Source organism: Hypomesus transpacificus, unplaced genomic scaffold, assembly GCF_021917145.1.
Source record: "Hypomesus transpacificus isolate Combined female unplaced genomic scaffold, fHypTra1 scaffold_143, whole genome shotgun sequence".
Classification (NCBI taxonomy): domain Eukaryota; kingdom Metazoa; phylum Chordata; class Actinopteri; order Osmeriformes; family Osmeridae; genus Hypomesus; species Hypomesus transpacificus.
This window is the reverse complement of record NW_025813715.1, coordinates 85,200-107,570: the sequence shown is the minus strand read 5'-3', so window position 1 is coordinate 107,570 and position 22,371 is coordinate 85,200. Positions and strand designations below refer to the sequence as shown.

The following is a 22,371-nucleotide window of genomic DNA, read 5'->3' as shown; positions in this document are numbered from 1 at the left end:
GGTTAAGAACGTCTGCTAAATGACTGAATGTAAATGTTATATACACACTTTATATTTGGACAATACTCTAAAGGTCTGTTCACACCAAGAACATAAAGAGGTCTGTCATTAACCATTGATCAATAATAAAGATTACAAATAATGATTACTATATTACTTTTGTACTGTTTCTAAATATAATAAACAATATTTGATCTATACCCTGATATATTAGCTCATAAGAACATAACACTTGGTAATCATTATTTGTAATCTTTATTAATGTTAATTATTGTTAATGACAGACCTCTTCAAACAATAAAAATAACTATAAAGACAGTTTAAAGAATCGTTCTATATTTAAAACAATAGCAGAGTCCACACCACAACGATAACGACAACAATATAGTGGAACAATATTATTGGGATCACAAATAAATAAACATCAGTTGATGAACTATAAAACACTGACAACCAATCAGAATTCATCTGAATTTAAAGTGCCCGCGCATTTGAAATGGCAACAACATAATGAGAAGCTAATGGTCGAGGTTGGTGTGGAAGCAAATCTAGTTTGATATGTTTATTTCAAAATCTCCATCTACCCTCACTCTTGGCGAACTTGAGCAACTCTGGACTGGGTCCCTGTAGTGAGCGCCGAGGAGCCCTTGTTCTGGTGGCCCCAAGCCGGCTCTGGTGGTATTCCCCCTGCCCCTGTGTAGAGGGGGACAGGCAGCGGGGAGAGCCCAGAGGAGATGGGCTATAGCGGGGCCGACGCTGGGGCAGGGAGCAACATGCATCCTCCTCGTCCTCTAGGCTGTAGCTGTCAAATTCTTGGTCGCTGTAGGTCCCACCCCTACGCAGTGACTGAAGGGAGGCGGAAGAGCTGCGGCGAGACACAGAGGCCGAGCTGGAGGCATAGTCCTGGCGCAGGCCTGGGAAAGTACAAACACACAAAAGCACATGAAAAAACATACATAAAGATCCCATCTTATGGGAGGCATAAGCACAAACTTCTTCAAACGGAATGTGTCCCTAGCCTGGTCCTAACCAGACTTTCGTACAATTCATTTGTACAGAGAGTCTGGGATCGCTCTATTGACAAGCATTAACTTCCTTGAAGGCGGGTACTCTGTTGAAGTTTAAAACTTTTTGGATCTGCCCGGAGCCACTCTGGATCTGTCATAACCAATCGCTAGCATTCACCTTAACCAACTCCTTCACCACTAACGGAGCAGGAAAATCAAACTTTTTCCGAACCCCGAGGGAAGGAGGGCCACAACATCATGGCCACAAACAAAACTTAGCAAAGATTGTTCTTCCTCCGGCTCTAACTTCTGGATGTTTGGCAGCGTTGCCACAACAGACCAAATGGCTTCGCTCGCACCTTTCTCCGCCGCCATTACTGAACTACAACTCAAACTAGGGCTTCAACTCATCAACGTCATCGTTCTCAGCCACTCCCTCTGTTTGCTGATTGGGCCACCCAAAATGTTTCTGGCAAAAAACAACTGATATACCGAAAACCCAGACCTAGTACAGAAGCAAAATGAAAATTGAGCGGAAGTACGTAGGAGGGCAGAGCCATGCTAATATGTCCCCTGGTGCGAAGCAAATCAAGCAAAGCAAAGCTGCATTTTCAATGCAGCCAGACAAACGGTGAAAGCGATTCAAGTAAACAGAAACAAAATATTTTTTACTTTATTCAAATGAGGAGAATTTGCCAGGCGGTGGCCAAACTGCTGAGGTTTCTACTTCACAAGAAACATTCATCATGATAAACATTTCTAGCTAAGTGCCAACTACAATAAATAAAAACCTAAAAACTTTTTCTGCCTACCTGGCCATCAGTTCGAACAGCCGTGACATCTGTGAGAACCACAACTCTGCAGTCACCTGTCTGACACCCCCAGAGCGAAGAGCAGTTGATGGCTCTGGCAACTGTTAGTGATTCGCTTTGTGCCAGTGGTCACACACCGTAAGGTGATAATGTGTGAAGTTGAAGGAGGCTGGAAGCTGTACTCACTGTCTTCCTGCAGACGGGCCATGATCTGGACGTCTGTGAGGTCCTGCAGCTTGTAGCCCATGGATATGGAGTCATCTGAGGTGCTTAGCTCACTGTCTATAGAGGACTGGGAGCTCAGGGCCGAATGAATGCTCATGTATCCTGCAAATACCACCACAACCACCACCACGACTTAAGTTCAAACTGACAGATCACCTCTGAGATGGTAACTGACCCCACCTTACTCTAAGTTTGCTTTCACACCTAGCTCTACGAGTCAATTTCACTGTGGAACATTTGTCACTTCAGTTCATTTGGTAAGGTTAGAACACAAAAATTGCAGCCAGTTGTGAACCAAAGAACCATGGTCCGTTTGAAATGGGTGGTCTGGGGCCACTTCCAAGTGAACCATGGCAGGGTTTCTCATTGAGAGTATAATCAGACCCAGACACAGGACAAAAAACCCAAACTCTTTGTTATGGATTAAATACGCTATACTATAGGCCTACTACTGTTCAACTGTCAACATTATTTAACTACAGTTAGCAACATACACAGAGCAGTAAAAGAAAAACGCAGCCTGTCCTGAAAAGTGTGAAGTCAGTGGTGTCATCAAATGTATTTTGAACATGGCTAAACAAGGTTCCATGATTTCCAGGGATTTGGGTTACATTTTAGCATCGTCAAGGGGATACTTTTTATGCATCTGATGCTTCTCTTAAGGCTGTATGTATGTATGTATGTATGTGTGTGTGTGTGTGTGTGTGTGTGTGTGTGTGTGTGTGTGATGCATCACTAAGTAGGCATAATTGAGCCTAGACTAGTAAAAGTGTCTTTAACAAATGTATTTAAGCTGTTAAGTAAAGGATCTGGCATTAGTCACTAGGGCTGCACGATTATGGCCAAAATGATAATCACGATTATTTATCACGATTATTTGTTGATTTTAACCAAATCAAATTGTATTGTCACAATGTACCTGTATAATGGATGTGAATAAAACTAAAAATATACATTCAATAAAAAACAAATATTCCATAACTGAATGTAACCAAATGAGAACATTTCAGAACCATGCAGAAAAGACTAGTTTACAGGTTTTGGGAAAGAAACACTAGCTTGTCAACATTTTCTGGCCCTCATACATTCATCGTATTGAACTTTGTGGTGTTTTTTTAAGTGGTTAAAAAGGTTCATCGTGTTGCTTTGTGGCGCTAACACAACTTTATGGCACTCTTTGCATATACCTGTTCTTGTTTTATGTCACTTGCCTTGAACCCAAAATGCTTCCAATGGATGACAATCCGATTTTCGGGATAAGGCCCTCGGCCTCGCCCTCTGCTACGTTAGAATTTCTCTTGTTGTCTTTGTTAAGATAGTAGCCTTATGACCGACTGCTATCTGATATGGAATTTTCCTCACATTACTCTGTAACCTCCTACATCTAGAAACTAAGCTGCGTGTTGCAGGGAACAACTCTGATTGGCTCATGGAGGCACGTGATCAGACATTAGGCGTATTCGACTCCATGCAGCCCCGCTGGTGGCTGCAGCCAGATTGGACGGCTCCGACCTTACGGAGCAGTTTATAACTCCTCCCCGACTGCAAGCGGCAACTCTTGCTGGCCGTTTCATGCAGCTGCAGCCGATGTCGAATGCACCTATTGGTTTACGGAGCGCTAGATTGGCTTTGCAACAAAAAAAAACTTTGATACGGAGCGTTCTATGAACGGAATGACGCATTTTAAATATCCATCACGCAAATTTGATTGTAGGAAGCCACAATCGTGATCGTGATTAAAATATGATTAATCGTGCAGCTCTAAAAGTCACCAATGGGAAACCAAGCATTCACATGCAAAAACTGTTACTTAAAATTCAAATCACCAACAGGGCATTGTTGGTTTGCTCTGGGGGTTTGTTATGTATGGGACACATGGGGGATGGGGGTGACAATATGACAAAGGTGCAACGTATCGTGAATTCACACCACTGGAAGATGAGCTGGTAAATACTTTATTACCAAGGTTGTAGATGTCGGACTAAAACTCCTCCATTCCTTTCTCACACATGCCATACAAGACGCAACCCTCTGAAAAGTTATATTGGACAGTTACACAACTATTCACCACAACAGTGAAGAATCCTACAGTACAACGCCAATTCCATAAAAGATGTGCAAAATGTAAATATAAACAGAATGCAATGATTAGCAAATCTCAAAAACTCATATATCATTCACAATAGATCTTTGAAAACATATCAAATGGAAAATGGAAAACATAAGGTAATTTAGAATTTGATGGCCCCAACACGTCTCCAAACAGTTGCGACAGTGGCAAAAAAAGGCTGGAAAAACTAAGGATTACTAAAAATAAACAGCTGGAGGAACATTTGCAACTAACTAGGTTAATTGCAAACAGGTCAGTAACATGATTAGGTATGTAAAGAGTATCTCAGAAGTAAAGATGGGCAGAGGTTCACCAATCTTTAAAAACCTGTATCTACATATCGTGGAACCATTTCAGAATAATGTTCCTCAATGTAAAATTGTGAAGACTTTGAATATCTCATCATCTACAGTACATAATAAAATAATTCTGAGACTCTGGAGAAATCTCTGTGTATAAGGGACAAGGGAGAAAATACATTCTGCATGCCTGTGATCTTCAGGCACTGCATGAAGGCATTGCATGGGATCAGAAACACATCCAGAACTCATTGTTTGTGAACATAGTTTGCAGTGCCATCCACAAATGCAGGTTAAAGCTCTATCAGGCAAAGAAAAAGCCATATGTGAACATGATCCAGAAACACTGCCATCTTATTTGGGCAAAAGCTAATTTAAAATGGACAAAGTGTAAAAACTGGTCTGTGGTCAGACAAATTGAAATCTGAAATTATTTTTGGAAACCATGGACGTTGCGTCCTCTGGACTAAAGAGGAGAGGGACCATCCGGCTTGTTATCAGCGCTCAGTCCAAAAGTCTGCATTTCTGATGGTATGGGGTTGCATTACCGCATTTTTCGGAAATAAAACCAAGGCTTGTACCCCGATTTTACAGTTTTCTTGTGGTTGTACGGCTTATATTTAGAAGCGACGTGTAGCTCAATTTTAGAACAAAACATTTTCTTTGTCCCAAGATCTCTATAGACCGTGAAGCTAATTTAATCCTCAACACTGGAACGGGGGCTTATTGAAAGAGGAATTGAAGGAGGAATTATTTACTGTTGTCGTTTCAGGGCTTGGAAATACAGTGACTTGCTAAAGTGGGCAAATGGCTAGTAGAACATAACATTTCATAATAATTTCAGTAAATCAAACAGCTGCAAGATCCAGTGAAATGTGATATACAGCTAGAAAACGAACGTTAGCTAGCATTGCTAACGACATTGGTTAATTTAACTTCGGTAGGCTATCCTCGGGATTTGCAAGCTAACTAAACTTCTACTATATCTAAAATAATTTTGTAGACATAACAATGGATTTTGCCACGGATCGACACACTATCCACAAAAGAAGTGTGTTACGGCATGCTGTAAGATCGCTTACAGCCTACTCGTGCATTGCTTGGTAGCTCTATCATTGTTCCCGTATCAAGTGCAGCATATATTTCAGTGCGGGTTAAAATACGATTCACAAACACAAAGCTCCCATTCTGGTGGGGTGCGGGTTATAGAAAATGCGGCATGTTTTCCGAAGAATACGGTAGTGCTTGTAGAATGGGCAACTTGCACATCTGGAAAGCCACCATCAATGTTGACAGGTTTTAGAGCAACATTTGCTTGCATTCAGGCAACATCTTTTTCAGGGAAGGTCTTGCATATTTCAGGAAGACAATGTTAAACCACACCCTGCATCTGTTACAACTGCATGGCTTCGTAATAGAAAAGTCCGGTTGCTGAACTGGCCTGCCTGCAGCCCAGACCTTTCACCAGTTAAAACTATTTGGTGGATCATAAAATATGACAAAGAAGGACCGTTGAGCAGCAAGAATCCTGTATCAGAAACAAAAGGGACAACATTCTTCTCCCACAACTCCAGCAACTGGTCTCCTCAGCAGACATATACAGACTGTTGTTAAAAGAAGAGGGAATGCTACACATCGGTAAACATGGACTTGTCCCAACTTTGAGACGTGTTGCAGCCATCAAATTTTAAATTACCGTATTTTTCCTTAAAATTGTACATTTCATCAGTATAAAATTTTATGTTTTGTATGTTCTATAATGAATAACATATGGGTTAATGAGTTTGCAAATCATTGTATTCTGTTTTTTATTTTAAACAACGTCCCAACTTTTGGGGAATTGGGGTTGTATATAGATAGGGGTGTCAATGTCCACCACACCGTCTTCTAGAACCCCAAAACACAGAGGAAGAGGAGAAGCAGCAGTGTGATGTGTGTTAATGTCATCATGCCATACCTGAGCTGCCACACGTTAGTAGAGGTTTGTTAGTGGATTTATGGTACCCAGGAGACAGCAAGCCTGAGGACGAGCAGCCAGCCTCCACCGAGGTCGACGGACTACTGTAAATGTTCTTCCACCTAGAAGCTGGACAGGACATGGGGAGTAAGATTGAGAGGACAGGAGAAAGGAATGATGAGGAGGAGTAAAGGAGAAAGGTAGGGGAAGGGAACAGCGGTGGGAGGGAGTAAATAAGAAAGGGGAGGAGTAGGATATGGCCGGAGGAGGAGGAGAGGAACAAGGGATAAAATAAGAGAATAGACAACGAACAGAGCATAAGATACATCTTGAGGACTTCACAAAGCTCATTGATTAGCCGCGTCACATCATAGCACCATAGAAAACTGGCGGGTCGTTGTTATAAGCTGTTACAACCTGACAGAGGAAACAACTGACTGATTGGAGATGAGTTTCAAGATTTGAGTTGCAGGAAAATATCTCAGACTCTTGTACTGTACAGCCCACTTTTTAGGGCACATCTCCCCAAAAAGCTTTAGGGAGGGCAGGTTATGCCTCTGAACAAGTACGTGAACATAGCGTCCTATATAACACATACAGAGGGATGAAAATATGTTTGTGTTTAACAGTAAACTTTCTTTGATCTCATGCATTCTCACTTTTATCAGTATCATTGGACAACATTCTTTTTTTGTGGTTCATGTTGTTTTAATTTGTAACTTGTATAACTGCATGCTCTTATGGGTCTTCCCTTTTGGCACTTGTTTAGTTTTTTCACAATGTATGCTTCATGTTTTGGCTACTTGCAATGTTTGGGACTACCTCGTTGTTATGATCAGTGACCTATGCCCTTTTGTAAAGCTCTCTCTTGGAAGTTGCTTTGGATAAAAGCGTCTGCTAAATGCATAAATGTAAATGTAAACATTCAGTGTTTCCGCTATGTTGATTTTGTCGTGGCGGCCCGCCACAGCAACATTTCTGCCGCCACTGTATCAGAAATAGGGCTGTACAAAATTTTAGGCAGTCTATCTGCCGTGATTGTTAGAGTGCATGTCGGAGAATGGCACGGACACGCGCTTCACAGCGCAGTTGAGATTGCATGTGTGCGTCCTTGAGAACTGTAAGTCGTATAACTTATGTTGTCAGTTCATTTAAGCCTGTAATTGTATTAGTGTATAGTTCTTGCACATTTAAATTAGGTTAACTGGTGATTTTTGTTGTTTGTATTCTTCCCCTGCTAGCGAAATTGCACGTCTGTTGATTCAATAGCGATTGCTGCCTTTGCTCAAGTTTGTATTTTAGGTGCATTATTATGCTGAAGTAGTTTTAATTAACAAATAGTGGGTATATTGCTATTATTTGCTACAGAATTCTTAGCCTATCAAGATCAAATGAAGCAGACAGTGTACATGCTTCCGAGTGACCTACTTTAATCGATAGGCTAGGTCACTGACCATTTACAATAAGTTGTTACGTCAATTATCAATTGGCAGCATTTATGCCGTTTACAACATACTTTGAGGGTAAGGTGTCTTAAAGTAGGCTAACTTTGTTTAGGGAAATAGGACGAAAATATGTGCAATAATAAATTAGCTATCACACTATTACATGAATCTGCTCTGACAAACACTGACATTGTTTGCCCTTGACTGTGTGCTAGTGGGCAGTCATGGACAGCTGGGTTGAGGTGCCTCTGTGTGTTTGTGTGTGTTATGTCATTTGACCCATGACTTAATTTGATCCTTCAGACTAATGTGAAAGATTCTGTTATTGCAGTTCCGCAGTTGGCAAGATGTACAAATTCATACTGGAATATTTCTATACCGTTCATACGGGCCACCCCATGAAACTTAAAGGCACTGGTAGAGTGACACAATGGACTCCCTACATAACCATTAACTGAACTACGAATAGACACAGTGATATTATAATAGTATATACATTTAATGACTTAAAAAAATATATAACATACAACTATATGCCATGTTCTATAAATAATCGAAAACTCTAGTGTGTAAATTATGTACTTAAAAAGAACTGGGCGCCGCCATGTTTAAATTACGTACACATCTGACATCACGAGAATGGTTATATATATAGTTAACACTGACAAGTTGTACAACACCGAGTGGTGTACTTGTAGCTGGCTACTTGTCGTAACTGCAGACAATGCCAACACACAGAATCGATCTGATCAAAGAGGCAGACCTGCATGACCTGGGTGTTGGTGGTCCACCAAAATTATCGTTCATCATTGAGCACAGGCTCTTTCCCATGCTGTGTGAGGAGAAATACCTTTTATGTTAACTTATCATAGTTGTAACCTATGCTCGGTCTGACCCTGTGTTATTCTATGCATCTGACAATAAGTTTGGAGCACCATACACATAGCTGGTAGCCTGAAGGCCGAAATATGCTTCTGCAACTCCGTTTACGGATGGGCGGGCGCACGGATAAACAAGGATACGCACGGATATGGACGGATAGACAGCGTTTATGATTCTCTGTAAGCTGTGGGTGCTGAAAACAATTCACCGCCAGAAGAGTAGGTGGCACAACGTTTTTTTGTTTAGACGTCGTTGAGTGTTTATTTACCTAGGTTAGATTAGCCGTTTCATCAATAAAATACGCAAATTTTCAGCAACTACACTGCCATTTCTCGTCACATTTTAATTCAGATGCTCATTTACATGTACCGTTTAGCTGAAATATTAATTGTAAAAACTTTACAAGCAATGGCGGTCAAAGAATTCTGTTCATCCTGCTATCACGGCAACCCTGCCCCCGCCCCTGACGTAAGCGGTACTTAATACTGACCAATCACAGCCAAGGGGGTCTCCGTAGCTCTCCGTAGCTACGACGGACAGTTAGAAAATTCAGGCGGTGCAAGTCAAGCTCTCCGAAGCTCTCCGAGTGCTGACGGAGAGCTCGTAGAGGGCGTTCCATGGAGACGAGGGCGTTCCCATGTGTCCATTTTTGAAAAACGCAGAAGCATATATCGGCCTTAAGTTCAGTTACTCGTAGCCCCTTCAAGTTGTGTGAGACAAGCTCACTGATTGAGTTGATAACTTGTTCGCTGCTAGGTTAAACAAACTACTGTGTAGGAAACGTTACGTAACGGATTTAGCTTTGGCTACAATCAGATGTGAATTTAGGAGCTAGAGTTAGCTAGCGTAGCTATGTCAAAAACGCCAGTGTGTGTAATAACGTTAGCGTATTTAACAGGTTTATAAATATAATCCAGTTCTGTAAAGTGATCCCTGCAAACGCTGAATCCGGGGGCAACTGGCGGGCTTTCGCCTGAATAGCTAAAAGCCATTTTCGTAAAACCGGCGGCCACTTGGGTAGGACATGATAGTGAATGCCTTCTGTCGTGTAAAATTTGTTTGTACAACCAGCCAGTAAGATCCTACTTTGCACCTTGTTTTAGCTGGTTCGTTTAAAAACATTTATACCTCTGTTCTCCCTGAAAATCTATCAATGTCTATCTTGATGACTGTTAGCAGCCGGCAGTCACAGTACCTAACCATTCTCGTGACGTCACAGACATGACGATTCAAAGATGGCCGCGCCCAGAAGTTAAATAGTAAAGTTTAAAACGTTTTTATTAACAAATGGAACATTTTGCTCTTTTAGTTGTTAGATAAAGTGTTGTGATTTTATTTTAATAATTATATGAGCCGTACTTCATAAATCAGTTCAGTTCCACTTTAAGTGTGTTCTGATCCGTAGATTAAGTTTTCATGAAATCCCTAATATGGAATTAGTGTGTGTTAGTGGAGGAAATAACAGCAATATAGTGAGGAAATCGTTCAAATGGTGACACAAGCGTGAAATTTGGGCGTCAAATCATCGTTGAAGATCACTTCCATTTAGGAATCGGGGCCACTCGAAAATCAAAAATGGCCACCATTTATTTCAAGATAGCCACTATGGTTAGACAAATTTGGGCGTCAAATTTGGGCGTCAAATCATCTTTAAAGATCACTTCCATTTAGGAATCGGGGCCACTCGAAAATCAAAAATGGCCACCATTTATTTCAAAATAGCCACTATGGTTAGACTGATTTGGCATTTCTTTACCTATACTTTGTAGATGTCAATAATATCAGAATCCCATAGTATGCTTTTTAACATTTTCAAACAGGAGTTACCAGTTATAACCATCTGAAACATTTCTAAAACATGTCATAGGCTAAATGTGTTATAGGACACGGGGAAAACTGTGAAGTTTAGGGTTAATTAGAGGGATAGAGGTATTTGGGGGATATACAGTAAAGGAGAACAGTACAAATAGTAGCTAGATTTGTGGCTAGTTGCTTTTTTTCTTCTTTTTTGCACTGTGGCATGCAACATTTTAAACCCAAACCCCAATATTCGCTAGATTTGTTCGCTAATCGCTTTTTCAGACATCGAAAAACACTAGAATGACCGAACAATTAGTTTTGGCAGTTAACAATTAACAGTTCAAGACCTTTATGGAAGGACTGAAAAATCACAATGAATCAGCATTTTACAAAGCAATCAAGAGGAATCCAGTTGCTTTCTTCAAGCCTAAAGCTCCTACCATCGTTTCCAAGAAGAATGCCCTGAAATCAGATTGTCAGTTGTTTTCATCTCTTGCCAGACAAGGCAGTGTGACTTGGAAGAATTCTTCATGCATGAAAACCAGTCAGCTCCTGCTTCGCTGAGTGATAATGGAATGCTTCATTCATCCCAGAAGTCAGAACTTCTGCACATACTGGAATGTGGAATCACCAAGCCTGATGTAGAGCCACAGGCTGTTGCTATCATTATTGATGGGTCAGCCTTCATCAATGCAAACCCTCCACGTGAACCAAAAACATTTAAGGACTATGATGCAGAAGACATCCTTCCTAACGGTGCGTGTCCACTACAGCGGAGCGGAGCGGCGCGGATCGTCGGCTTTTCATTTTCAATGAAATTGGGCGTTGACGCTCGTGTAGGGCATTATGGGAGCGTACGCGAGCATCAACGCCCAGTTTCATTGAAAATGGATTGGAAGCCAACGCTCCGCGCCGCTCCGCTCCGCTGTAGTGGACACGCACCGTAAGATACAGGCATATTGTTCGAAGTACAAGCGAGTTGACATAGTCTTCAACGTTTACAAGAAGTCCAGCCTGAAGTCAGAAACCAGAGCACAACGTGGGAAGGCCATTAGAAGAAGGGTAACAGAATCTAGTAAGGCTCCATTAAACTGGAAAAACTTCCTATGAGATGATGACAACAAGACTGAACTCTTTAGCTTTCTGGCAAGCAAAATATGTCAAGTAGTAGCAGAAAGCACTATTGTGGTGACAAACGGAGAAGAGATAGTCAGCAACAAGAGTGAAATCACTGAATCTTCAGACTTGACCCCATGCTTCCAAGAAGAGGCAGATACGAGAATATTCGTCCATATGCGACATGCAACAACAAATGGAAGTAGCACAGTGATAAACGACACTGATGTTGTTATTATAGCAATATCCTGCTTTCAATCCTTCAAAGCAATAGATCTGGAAAAGCTGTGGATTGCTTTTGGTCAGGGAGCCCATTCACAATGGATTCCAATCCATGACATTGTTTCAACAATTGGGCCAGAAAGATCCAGTGGCCTACAAATTTTCCATGCATTTAGTAGGTGTGACGTTGTGTCTGCATTCCGTGGCAAGGCTAAGAAATCTGTATGGCAAACATAAAATTTGTGTGATGAAGTGTCAGGGACATTTACTAAGCTCAGTCACTGGCCCACAACCGTTGATGATGATGACGCCCAAATGCTGGAGAGATTTGTGGTCATAATGTATGACCGATCAAGTGCAGCCACATCTGTGAATGATGCACAACTGCATCTGTTCGTCCGCAAGCAAAGGCCATATGATGCCATGCCACCAACAAGTGCAGCCCTCAGGAAACACATTAAACATACAGCCTACCAAGCAGGAGCTGTCTGGGACCAAGCAACTGTCACTCAACCAGTTTTACCAAGTCCTGCACAATGGGGATGGAAACTGCAAGGACAAATGTGGTTGGTGAACTGGACAACACTTCCACCAATTGCTGCAAGTTGCCAGGAATTGGCAAAATGCTCATGCAAAAACAGCTGTACTAATGGCAGGTGCAAATGTTTTTGTCTGACTCTGTCTTGTACAGCCTTGTGCAGCTGTGAATGTCACAGACGTTTGAGGCCCAATTAAGTTATTTTGACTTGACACTGAAACAATTGCATTTTCAGACTTATTCTAGCCAAATAATCGCTTGTAAAAAACAATTTAAAAAAACAACTTAAATGACAAATCAAAGAAAAAATAACTAAAGCACAACATACAAATTACAAAATAACAAAAACATATTTATCTATACCACAATTGGTGAAATGTTCCCCAAATATGCAAGAAATATAGTTATGACTTAATGATTTGGCGGCCATATTGAAAAATGACCGCCATATTGGATTTTTGGATGGCCCCCATTCTAAAGTTAAAGAGATGACCTAGAAGAATGTTTATGCCAAATTTCATGCTTGTATTACAAAATGAACGATTGTTCCCCTTATTTCCTCTACTATGTATACAGGTGCTTACTCTGATCCAAACGGTTAATCAGGGTTCTGCAGGCCACTTCTGTTTCTGGGCTGGGGTGATCCAGAACCTTTCGGCACCACTTGAGAGGAGACTCTGGACCAGGCTTCGCTATTTGCTTTTTAGGAGACACGTATAACCTGGATATTAAAGAAAGAGAGAAAGAGAAATGGAACCTTAGTGACATGTCAACAAATGAAATCTGTTAAGGAGTCCCTTTGATCAGCTAAATCCTCGTCAAAAGAAATGAAGGGTTATTACAAAAAGGAAGCACGTAAAGTGAGTAAATAGGGGAAGAGGTCTAGAAGAAGAAAAAAAGTGAGAAGAGAACATGGGGAGGGATTTTAAGAGAGAGACATAGGCAGACAAAGAAGGGAGAGATTCATTTAGCATCCAGATCAGAAACAGAATCAGAAAGGGATTTATTCGCCATGAAAGTTTGCACAGACAAGGAATTTGCTTTGGCAGGAAGTTGCATACAATAAACATATAGGAATCTTAAATTTAGATATAAGGTCTAACTATACTAAGGATACATAAACTAGCAATAATAAGTGGAACACAATATTAGTGGGCATAAAATAAAATATAAGTTGCCAATTTACAATATAAAATACAATATAAAATACAAATATTACAGGAATTGAATGTAGTGCAAAATGTAAATAGTTTTAAGACATGAAGTCATTAAAGTCAGTGTGAGCTCTTGGCCTTGTTGAGAAGGCCAACAGTGGAAGGGAAGAAACTGTTTGTGTGGCGTGAGGGTTTGGTCCTGATGGGCCGCAGCCTTCTGCCGGAGGGGAGTGACTGAAACAGGGAGTGTCCAGGGTGGGAGGAGTCCGCCACAATCTTCTTCTCTCGTCTCAGGGTCCTCAAGGTGTGCAGGTCCTCGAGGGAAGGCAGATTGCAGCCAATCACCTTCTCCGCAGTGCGGATACGCTGCAGCCTGCTCTTGACCTTGGCAGTGGCAGCAGCGTACCAGATGGTGATGGAGGAAGTGAGGATGGACTCAACGATGGCTGTGTAGAAGTGCACCATCATTGTCTTTGGCAGGTTGAATTTCTTCAGCTGCCGCAGGAAGTACATCCTCTGTTGTGCTTTCTTGGTGAGGGAGCTAATGTTCAGTTCCCACTTGAGGTCCTGGGAGAGGATAGTGCCCAGGAAGCGGAAGGACTCCACAGTGTTGACTGGGGAGTCACACAGGGTGATGGGGTGAGTGGGGCTGTGTGTCCCATACATGACCCCTGCAAGCTACCAACTATCAGGAACTCTCAGGGGGCTATGCCATCTTCTGTGCCAGCAAGCCTTAATTTTATTACTAGCTTCACTGAGAAAGAAGAGTTCAGTTCACCAACATAACACATTTGTTATGAGCAAAACATGCCTAAAACAAAGTCAGACATGACAGTGAGTTGTGGGAGCATTGAGACAGTTATCCTAAAGCAATGCATCTTTATTTGGTTACAGCACCAGCTATGGCTTTGATTGTACTTTGTTGGGTTGATTGGAAAAGTGTCAACCCACATGAGGGCAGATTATAATTTTGAGTTGACACCAGCAGCTGAGTGTTAACTGGTTTTACAGTAATCAACTTTGGCGCAACTTCCCATTTGGCAAACACAAAAGCAGCAATCTTTCCCACTGAAATGAGCAACAATACTGACAGGCTTATCCAGGTCACACTGCATCAGGCAATGTTATGCTGAGATTGAAGAGAAGAAAGGGAGACAAGCAAAGGGAGAGTAGAGGAGACTATCAAGTCACAGAAAGAGATGTATGTTATTTTCTCCACTAGTGCACAGTACCCGTGATGCAGGCGGTGATTAAGATGTCAGTGAACCACACGAATACAAATAACTTGAACTATAGATAGCAGTAGGGCTGGGCGATATGGGTAAAAAATTATCGATATAGATATTTATATTTACATTCGATAACGATAATTAAACGATAGACCACAGATCTGTAGTAGTAGCTAAGTAAGTCTCCTCCTCAACTTTTTCCCTACACTCAGCATAAAGTTTCAGCAGAGCGGCTTGAGAGAGATGTTTGCGGCCAGGGAGCACATACCTGGGGTCAAGTAACTTTAGGTTTTTAAAACCTTGTTTTTTATCAATAGCCTACCTATCAATACAGTGGCGCAAACTCACACTTTCTGCATGTTCCAACGAGTGCTTCAGGTGGTAAAAAAAGGTTTCTTATATATTAGTATTATAATTGGACCAATACGCTGTTCTTATTGGTCCAGAGACATTCAAAGAAATCCGCAAAACCGTTTGCAGACCTCTCCAGAGGTCCGCAAACGATTTATGGACCTAGCAAGCGGTTGCCTTGGAGATGTTGACAACATGGCGTTTGCTCCAGATTCGTTGTGTCTGATTTGGGATTTTCCTACATGTTTTTATATTATATAAAAAAACAAATATGGACTTTCGACAGGTCTGCCAACACCTTTGTAAGCTCGACCTACGGTCTCGGTTAACAAACGTTTTAACAAATCTCGGTTTACAAAGGCGTTTGCAGACCTGTCGAGGAGTTAATATTTGCTGTTTGTCGTATTACCAGACATGGTAGCCACCTGTTTGTTTACTACACCAATTTGCACCGAACATTGCTCTGCTCTTTGTCGGATTTCAAAAAGCCAAACAACTTCCAAATAAGAAGACGACAAACCCTTTTTATCAATAATTTCTTAATTGGAAGTTGCTCCCTCGCCATGGCTATCGCTGCCACTGTTTTCAGCAATAAGACAAATTTTCCGCGGCTAACATTAGCCACTCCACTCGAGGTGCTCAGTATATTTTAGTGAGCGTAGGCTACCATTTCTTCGCAACTTCCTGCTGCATCACAGAAATTAAATGGACTGCTGTTCCTAATTATTCTCTATCGACATTATCGATATTTTGAAAATGAATTAATGTTACGATATCTTTATTGAGGGAAGTCATTACTTCGATAGTTATTTTTATCGATTTATCGCCCAGCCCTAGATAGCAGTGCTTCCCCTAGGATTTTTTTCAAGAGGGGGGCGATAGACCTAAATTGGTTCTTCCCTTAATGTTCAATGGAAGTCACGTGACAAGCTCCGCAAGGCAGTGTGAGCAGAGCCGTATAAAAAGAGAGTTGTGACACTTCCATAGACTCCCATTGTTATCGAAGAATGCGGAAGTAAAGCGTGTCACATGCGACCTATAGTTCCAAACACTGTATTTTCCACTGTTCAACCCCATTCATTTTCAGTGTCTCCGAAGCAAGTTAGCTGGTAAATTGATGACAATCCTGCATTTTCTCATATTTCTACCATCACATATCAATTGTATTGGTAGTATTTTATATAGCCAGCTTTGGACAAAGTTTATTTTAAGATTCTAGCTTGTTAGATTCTAAATGTAGTTAGAGCTAGACTGTACGTCACTTTACTGAAGCTAGCTAGAAGAGAACACGTGTATCATAACCAGAAGACAGTTGGTTTATAGTCTGTCAAATTAGTTGTAGTTATTGGTGTTCGTTGGCATACAAAGTTAGTCTTCTCTTATTTATGTTAATTGCTGAAGTCACATTTAAAATGTTTAATTAATCAGAATGATTTAAAACTTGGTTTGAATGAATGATTCAATTACTCACTCAAATACTTCATTTGTTTCATGGATGAATAAGCATTTTTGAACGAATCTCCTGAATGAACGATTCAATTACAAATATTTTAAGTCATTATACCATGGTCTGGGTGAATACTCGATTCTGCAGGGGTGTCCATTGTCAGATGATAATGTACACCTACTAAGTAGTTCCAGTAAAACTGTCTTTTCACCGTTCTAAATTATTGCGCTCGCTACATAGTATGAGCCTGTACAAAGTGTCTGAAACAACTAACAGGGTTGTTTACAAACCATTTACAAAAAGACGCAGTCAAAGCCTCAATTTACAATTTTGAAAGACTTTAACAAGCTAACATGTCATTACAACATTGAGTGACTTCAATATTTCTTTTAACCTATTTGCTAAATGTTACTTTTCTGAATTTACTGTGTCAGTGTCACGTAACCGCTCATCTCACATCCCATTCACCTCGCTAGTCAATCTACTTCAGACAGGCTGCAGCCAACACGACATGCCGATCATTTTGTTCGTAAAAATCTTGATGTGATTTGGGGTCAATGACATGGCTGGATAGCTGTCTTGTTGTTAAACATACTGTCAAATTCGAATTACTGTTTGGAGAATGTCAACTTTAATAAGATCATCTCACATCCATTTGCTGTTCAACTCACTAAACAGGCTGCGGCCGCACTGTAGCCTAGTACTAGTATATGGCCGATACCTTGTTCGTAAAAATCTTGATATTGATTTGGGGACAATGACAGCTAGTTAGTCTTCTTGTCAAACATATTGTCGAATTATATTTACTGTTTGTCAACCGTACACAATGTTATTACCTATGAATCTTTGAATCTTGCTAGCATAATTTAGCTTTCTGGCTAATAGCTCAGTCCTCCGCTGCGCGTAAACGTAAATGGGCGGGGCCACCTACTGGGCGGGGCCCATGGGCTGGAGTCCAGTCAAGCCCAATGGTAAGTCCGGCCTCGGTTATGTGCCAGTCATTAGGCCAAGTCTATTTAACCGATTTTAAAGTAGCTAGCTAACTTTTTTCCTCTGTTTCGGTGAATTTGAAACTTTCATCTTGGTAAATTCTGCAGCAAAAAGGTCGAGGAGGACAGCCTTTAAGAGAGAAAGTAATTCCCCATTGATCTGTTGCATCCAAATTTTGATTTGGGTCACAGAGTCTTGAAATTTGAGTGAGAATGCGTCGCCTGCATAGTCTTAGGCAGCAGCCATGTCTTACATTAACATTTAGTCATTTTGCAGACGCTCTTATCCAGAGCGACTCACAGTAAGTACAGGGACATTCCCCCGAGGCAAGTAGGGTGAAGTGCCTTGCCCAGGGACACACCGTCATTTTGCACGACCGAGAGTCGATCCGGCAACCTTCTGATTACTAGCCCGATTCCCTCACCGCTCTGCCACCGGACTCCCAATGTCTTAGTCCCCCCGTTACACTGTTTTGACGTTTGACGCTATTCGAAAAACATTCTAACAGGTTGACAGCAGTGGGTTTTTTGGAACTACAGTGAGCTACTTGAACCACATGATCACGTGTCGGCGGACCATGGCGTGTCGCAACTCTCTTTTTATATGGCTCTGAGTGTGAGATATACCTGGCAGAGCGAACAGGCAGCCTATCAAGAGAAGCAAATCCTATTCCATGCCTTTCAGGGCTCCCAAGTCTCAAGCATTCGCCAAAGTTATTTCTCACGCTGAGAAGTAAGGGATAACTTGTCCAGCAATAGTTAATGGACGAGTTAAGAGCTGTGTCCCAATCAGAAACACCAGTTCCCATTACCTTGATGCAGCTGGTGATTATACTGTCGTAACACATTTTCAATGTGCAGGCAATCAGTACACATTAATTTATGTCTCAAAATTCACATGCTGAATGTATCCACTTCATATTGTCGCTCTGTTAGCTAGCCAGAATTTCATACATAAAGAAAATCCTTTAAAAGCATCTAAATTTATATGCCAGCAGTTAGCATTGCTAACCTGGCCGTATTGGCTATAAAAGCGAATTTGCTTCAGTAAAAAACATAAAGTACCCAAGAACGTATTTGTGAATTGCTAATTGAAAGGTGGTGCCTAAACCTACCACTTTTCATTGCTCCAGACTGCGACCAAATGGTCGCATTTTGCGACCAGTTTCTGAGACAGTGCGAGCATATGTGCAACCTCCAAATTCTGAATTTATTGGGTGTGCACAACGTCAGCACACGTTAGCAACGACACATAGAAGTTCTAGATAGTGATATCAGCAAGCCCTCAGTATTAGTACCACAAGGTACCTATAAACCTAGCTAAAAGTCTTGGAAAGTTTAGGCTATTTTTTGCTAGGTTCCTATGATTATGTCTTAACCCTTAAATGCTTGAGTTCTAAATATGCGTACGAGTGGGGTAGACAAGGGATATTCCCACGGGTGGTGTTTGGCCGTAGCCACGAGGCCGGAGGCCGAGTGGGAATTGTTATAAAACTATTTTATTGTCAACCAATTAACATTTAAACACAAAGTTATTGATAAAAAAAAAGTTTATTTTGCCATTGTTGCTCCGCAACAACAAAAAAGTTCCATAGTCAACGTCTTCGTTGCCACGTAACCAACATTCCAGATGATTGTTCCTTTCCTATTTGTAGACATTTATTTGTACATTTCCCTAGATGGTGCACCCATTTAGATATGGATTTTCTCTGCTCTGATCATTTGTGTGACATAGGCCTATGCATGGGGTGCCAGGCCTTTGCATCTTTGCCATGTCTCTGTTGCCGTGGTCTCCCAAAATATGGTTCCAGCGCTTTTGCTGTCCAGCGAGGGTCACCAGTAGCTAGCGAGGGAGCTCTCCGATCTATGTAACATAAACGAAGAGACCGCAAGAGAAAATTTTAGCATCACAGCGCTTAAAAAGCTTTTGTATGGCTGTGGCACGAACGCTGTGGTTGGTATAATCTCACCGATGTCCCTGCCCCCTGGCACAGACGAGGGAGCATTTTGCCCAGCTGTTTCACGCAAAGGGGAATTGACATGTACCAAAACGTGTAAAACAGTTAACGGCCCACAACGTTTGCTTCACCGTATTACAGTGTCGGAAATAGTGTTGCAAAGGGCAAAACTGCCCCCAAGAAATATAATTTTGTAATTTTATAATTCAATTAACTTGTCAATAACATTGTGACCCGGTCCAGTTGCCATATAATGTTTTTTATTTTCACCTTGACTGATGTTGCATGTGCGTAAAAGCCGAACGTTCCAAAAAAATGGAGCGCTTCTTAATCAGACTTGTGAGTGACTGCGAGTGTGAGGAGAAATGAGAACACAGTCTCCGTCACCATCTCAGGGTTCAAAGATGAAATTCACTCACCCAGCGACCATCTAAAAATGGAAGCTAGATGGCTTGGGGTGGACGGAGACGACGACAAGAAAAATACCCCATATCCAAAGTCGTTGTCAATCCGGCACAGGCGAATTCTTCTGCTGACTCTAGTTGAACGAAAACATTAAGAAATACGTGGCCTTTCGTCACCAGGGACCAAGCAACACGGTGATAACTAGTAATAATTTAAATGATTTAGTTCACTTTAGCTTGTTTAACGTTAGTAATTTAATGTTAGCCTAGCTAACATTAGACAGAGTGCAGTCAGTGAGCGATTTCCCCCCCTCCTCATAAGTAACTGCCATCTTGTGGTTGACAACCAATCCTCTTTTTGGGTCAAGTTGAGTGTGCAGTAAAAAAAAAGTTGAAAAATAAATTTAATAATAACAATAACCACAAACAAAGAAGAACAAAATTGAATATGATGGTCTGATTTCAGTTTTTAGTTCAAATAAATCTAAGAAAACAATTTGAAACTGTAGACTACTGCTTGATAGTCATATTATTGCCATTTGATGACAATTGCTCATAATGTAACCCAAAATAAATATATTTATAATCTTGAACAAAGCTTAAATGCTTTTTCAAAAAGTGCCCCCAATTCTTTTTTATGCCCCTGGATGATGGTCAGTGGGGTCAAAGATTTCCCCCAAAAAAATATGTAAATGTCCTACCCTGCCGTATTAGCTTCATGTCGGCTCCTTTCAATTGAGTCCAGATCATCTGCGCTGATGGAGACCCACCTGGACACAGATGCGCTCTCCTGCTTGAATGTATTAGGCCCATCTTGTTTCTCGTCATCAGACGATACATAGATTAAATCAAACGTTATTTTAGGAAAATCAATCTCCATATTTTTTTTCGATAGGCGTACTACTCACTTTTTGGAATTATAAGAACTTTGAATAAACGTTTATTGCTTAATTGTTTCAACGCGCTATAGAATGTTTAATCGCGGAGTGATTTATTGTTAGCTGTGAAATTACCTCTAGCAATGGTAAGTATTTAATATCAGACATTTTCACAGCAATTGCTCTAATGTGATTACATTTCAGACTTGGCCCTATGTGTGAGGGAAAATGTGGTCCCTGCTTTCAACCATGGTCACAGAAGGCCCTGGATCACATGAGGCCTAAATCCAATCGTAAACAATTTAGTAAACAGCAACGAGGACAAAACAGATTATAGTCCTCAGGGGATTATACTGTGTTGTGGTTGTGATAACCCATGGAGCACATATGGTCTGGCTAATGATGTGAAATTGAGAATAAGTCATATCAGTTTTGGACTACTAAACTCCACCCGGTGGCATAGCTTAACTGTTAAAGTAGCTTGCAGGAAAACAATAAGATTATGTGTAAGAGACAAGGTCTAACTCTCCTCCCACTCACAACCTAAAATCAGCTGCACTTTATGTGCCTGGGAGGGAAATATATCCTATTTGAAATGTTTTCAAAATGGGATTATTTGAAATGAGCTTCTTGTCCATCTGATTGTCCACCACCATTCCCATTGTCCTCAACAATATATTTTGTAATTATTATTATTTTCACCCATTCTGTCTACCAATACAGGCAGACTGGACTAGCCCAGCATTTGCCAGCCAGCATTGGTGCAAAGTACCTAGCATTCATTAAGGGATTTGCATCCTTCAAACCCAAGCTGGTTTGACCATTGCCAGGGGCTTGCTACAGTAAGCAAACATGACCCAGCTGCAGTGAAAGAAACATTTGATTCTTTGAAAACAGGATCCTTTGCTATATTACTGTACTGCAAGCGACTACAGCAATGGGCTTACAGAGAGGACAGAAAGAGAAACAGCAACACATAGGCCAGCGTTGTAGTTAAACAGATGGTCACGCACACCACTAGTCACAGTGCACCCTAGGAAAACATTAAAAGGGGCCTAAAACAGTGGTTCTCAACCCTGTCCTGCACGTTTTAGATATTTCCCTGCTCCAATCCACCTGATTCAAATTAATGGGTCGTTATCTAGTTATGCTCCCCCTTAAGGACCAGGGACCGGTTGCACAAAACACGTTACGTTTTTTCCTTAAATATGACACTTAAGGGTAAATTTCTCCTTAGCTAAGGGATTTACTTAAGGGGGTTGCACAGAATCCCTTAAATGGTTTCCTTAGCTGAGGTGAAACGTTAAGGGATTTACTACATTGAACGTGATTTCCCAGCAGTAAAATTCAACAGTTTCCACGGAGACCGCGATGTTTAGATGTGTCGCTAGTGCATCGCCTTAGTAGCTAGAGCTAGTTAGCTATATAGATCTAGCTAGCTTATAGACCTACAAAAAGAAGGTATGAAAACCAAATTGGTCAGAGGAGGAAAATATTGTGCTTCTACAGGAATACAAAAAAAAAGCACATACTAAAAAGGTAAATGTG

The 22,371-nt window shown here is 41.2% G+C and overlaps 1 protein-coding gene across 6 annotated transcripts in view; it reads right to left on the bottom strand.

Annotated features, from left to right (window-relative positions):
• Positions 1–22,371, bottom strand: part of zgc:66447 (SLAIN motif-containing protein-like) — a 44,930-nt gene that overhangs the window by 3,751 nt on the left and 18,808 nt on the right. For 3 of the 6 annotated variants that reach the window (XM_047051244.1, XM_047051243.1, XM_047051242.1), the window contains exons 3-6: positions 12,998–13,134; positions 6,411–6,539; positions 2,006–2,146; positions 585–914 (exon numbers count right to left, since the gene is read on the bottom strand). In XM_047051244.1, coding sequence (XP_046907200.1) covers positions 585–914; positions 2,006–2,146; positions 6,411–6,539; positions 12,998–13,134 — 737 coding nt within the window. The remainder of the gene's footprint in view (positions 1–584; positions 915–2,005; positions 2,147–6,410; positions 6,540–12,997; positions 13,135–22,371) is intronic. The other 3 variants (XM_047051245.1, XM_047051246.1, XM_047051247.1) reach the window with 3 other exon arrangements.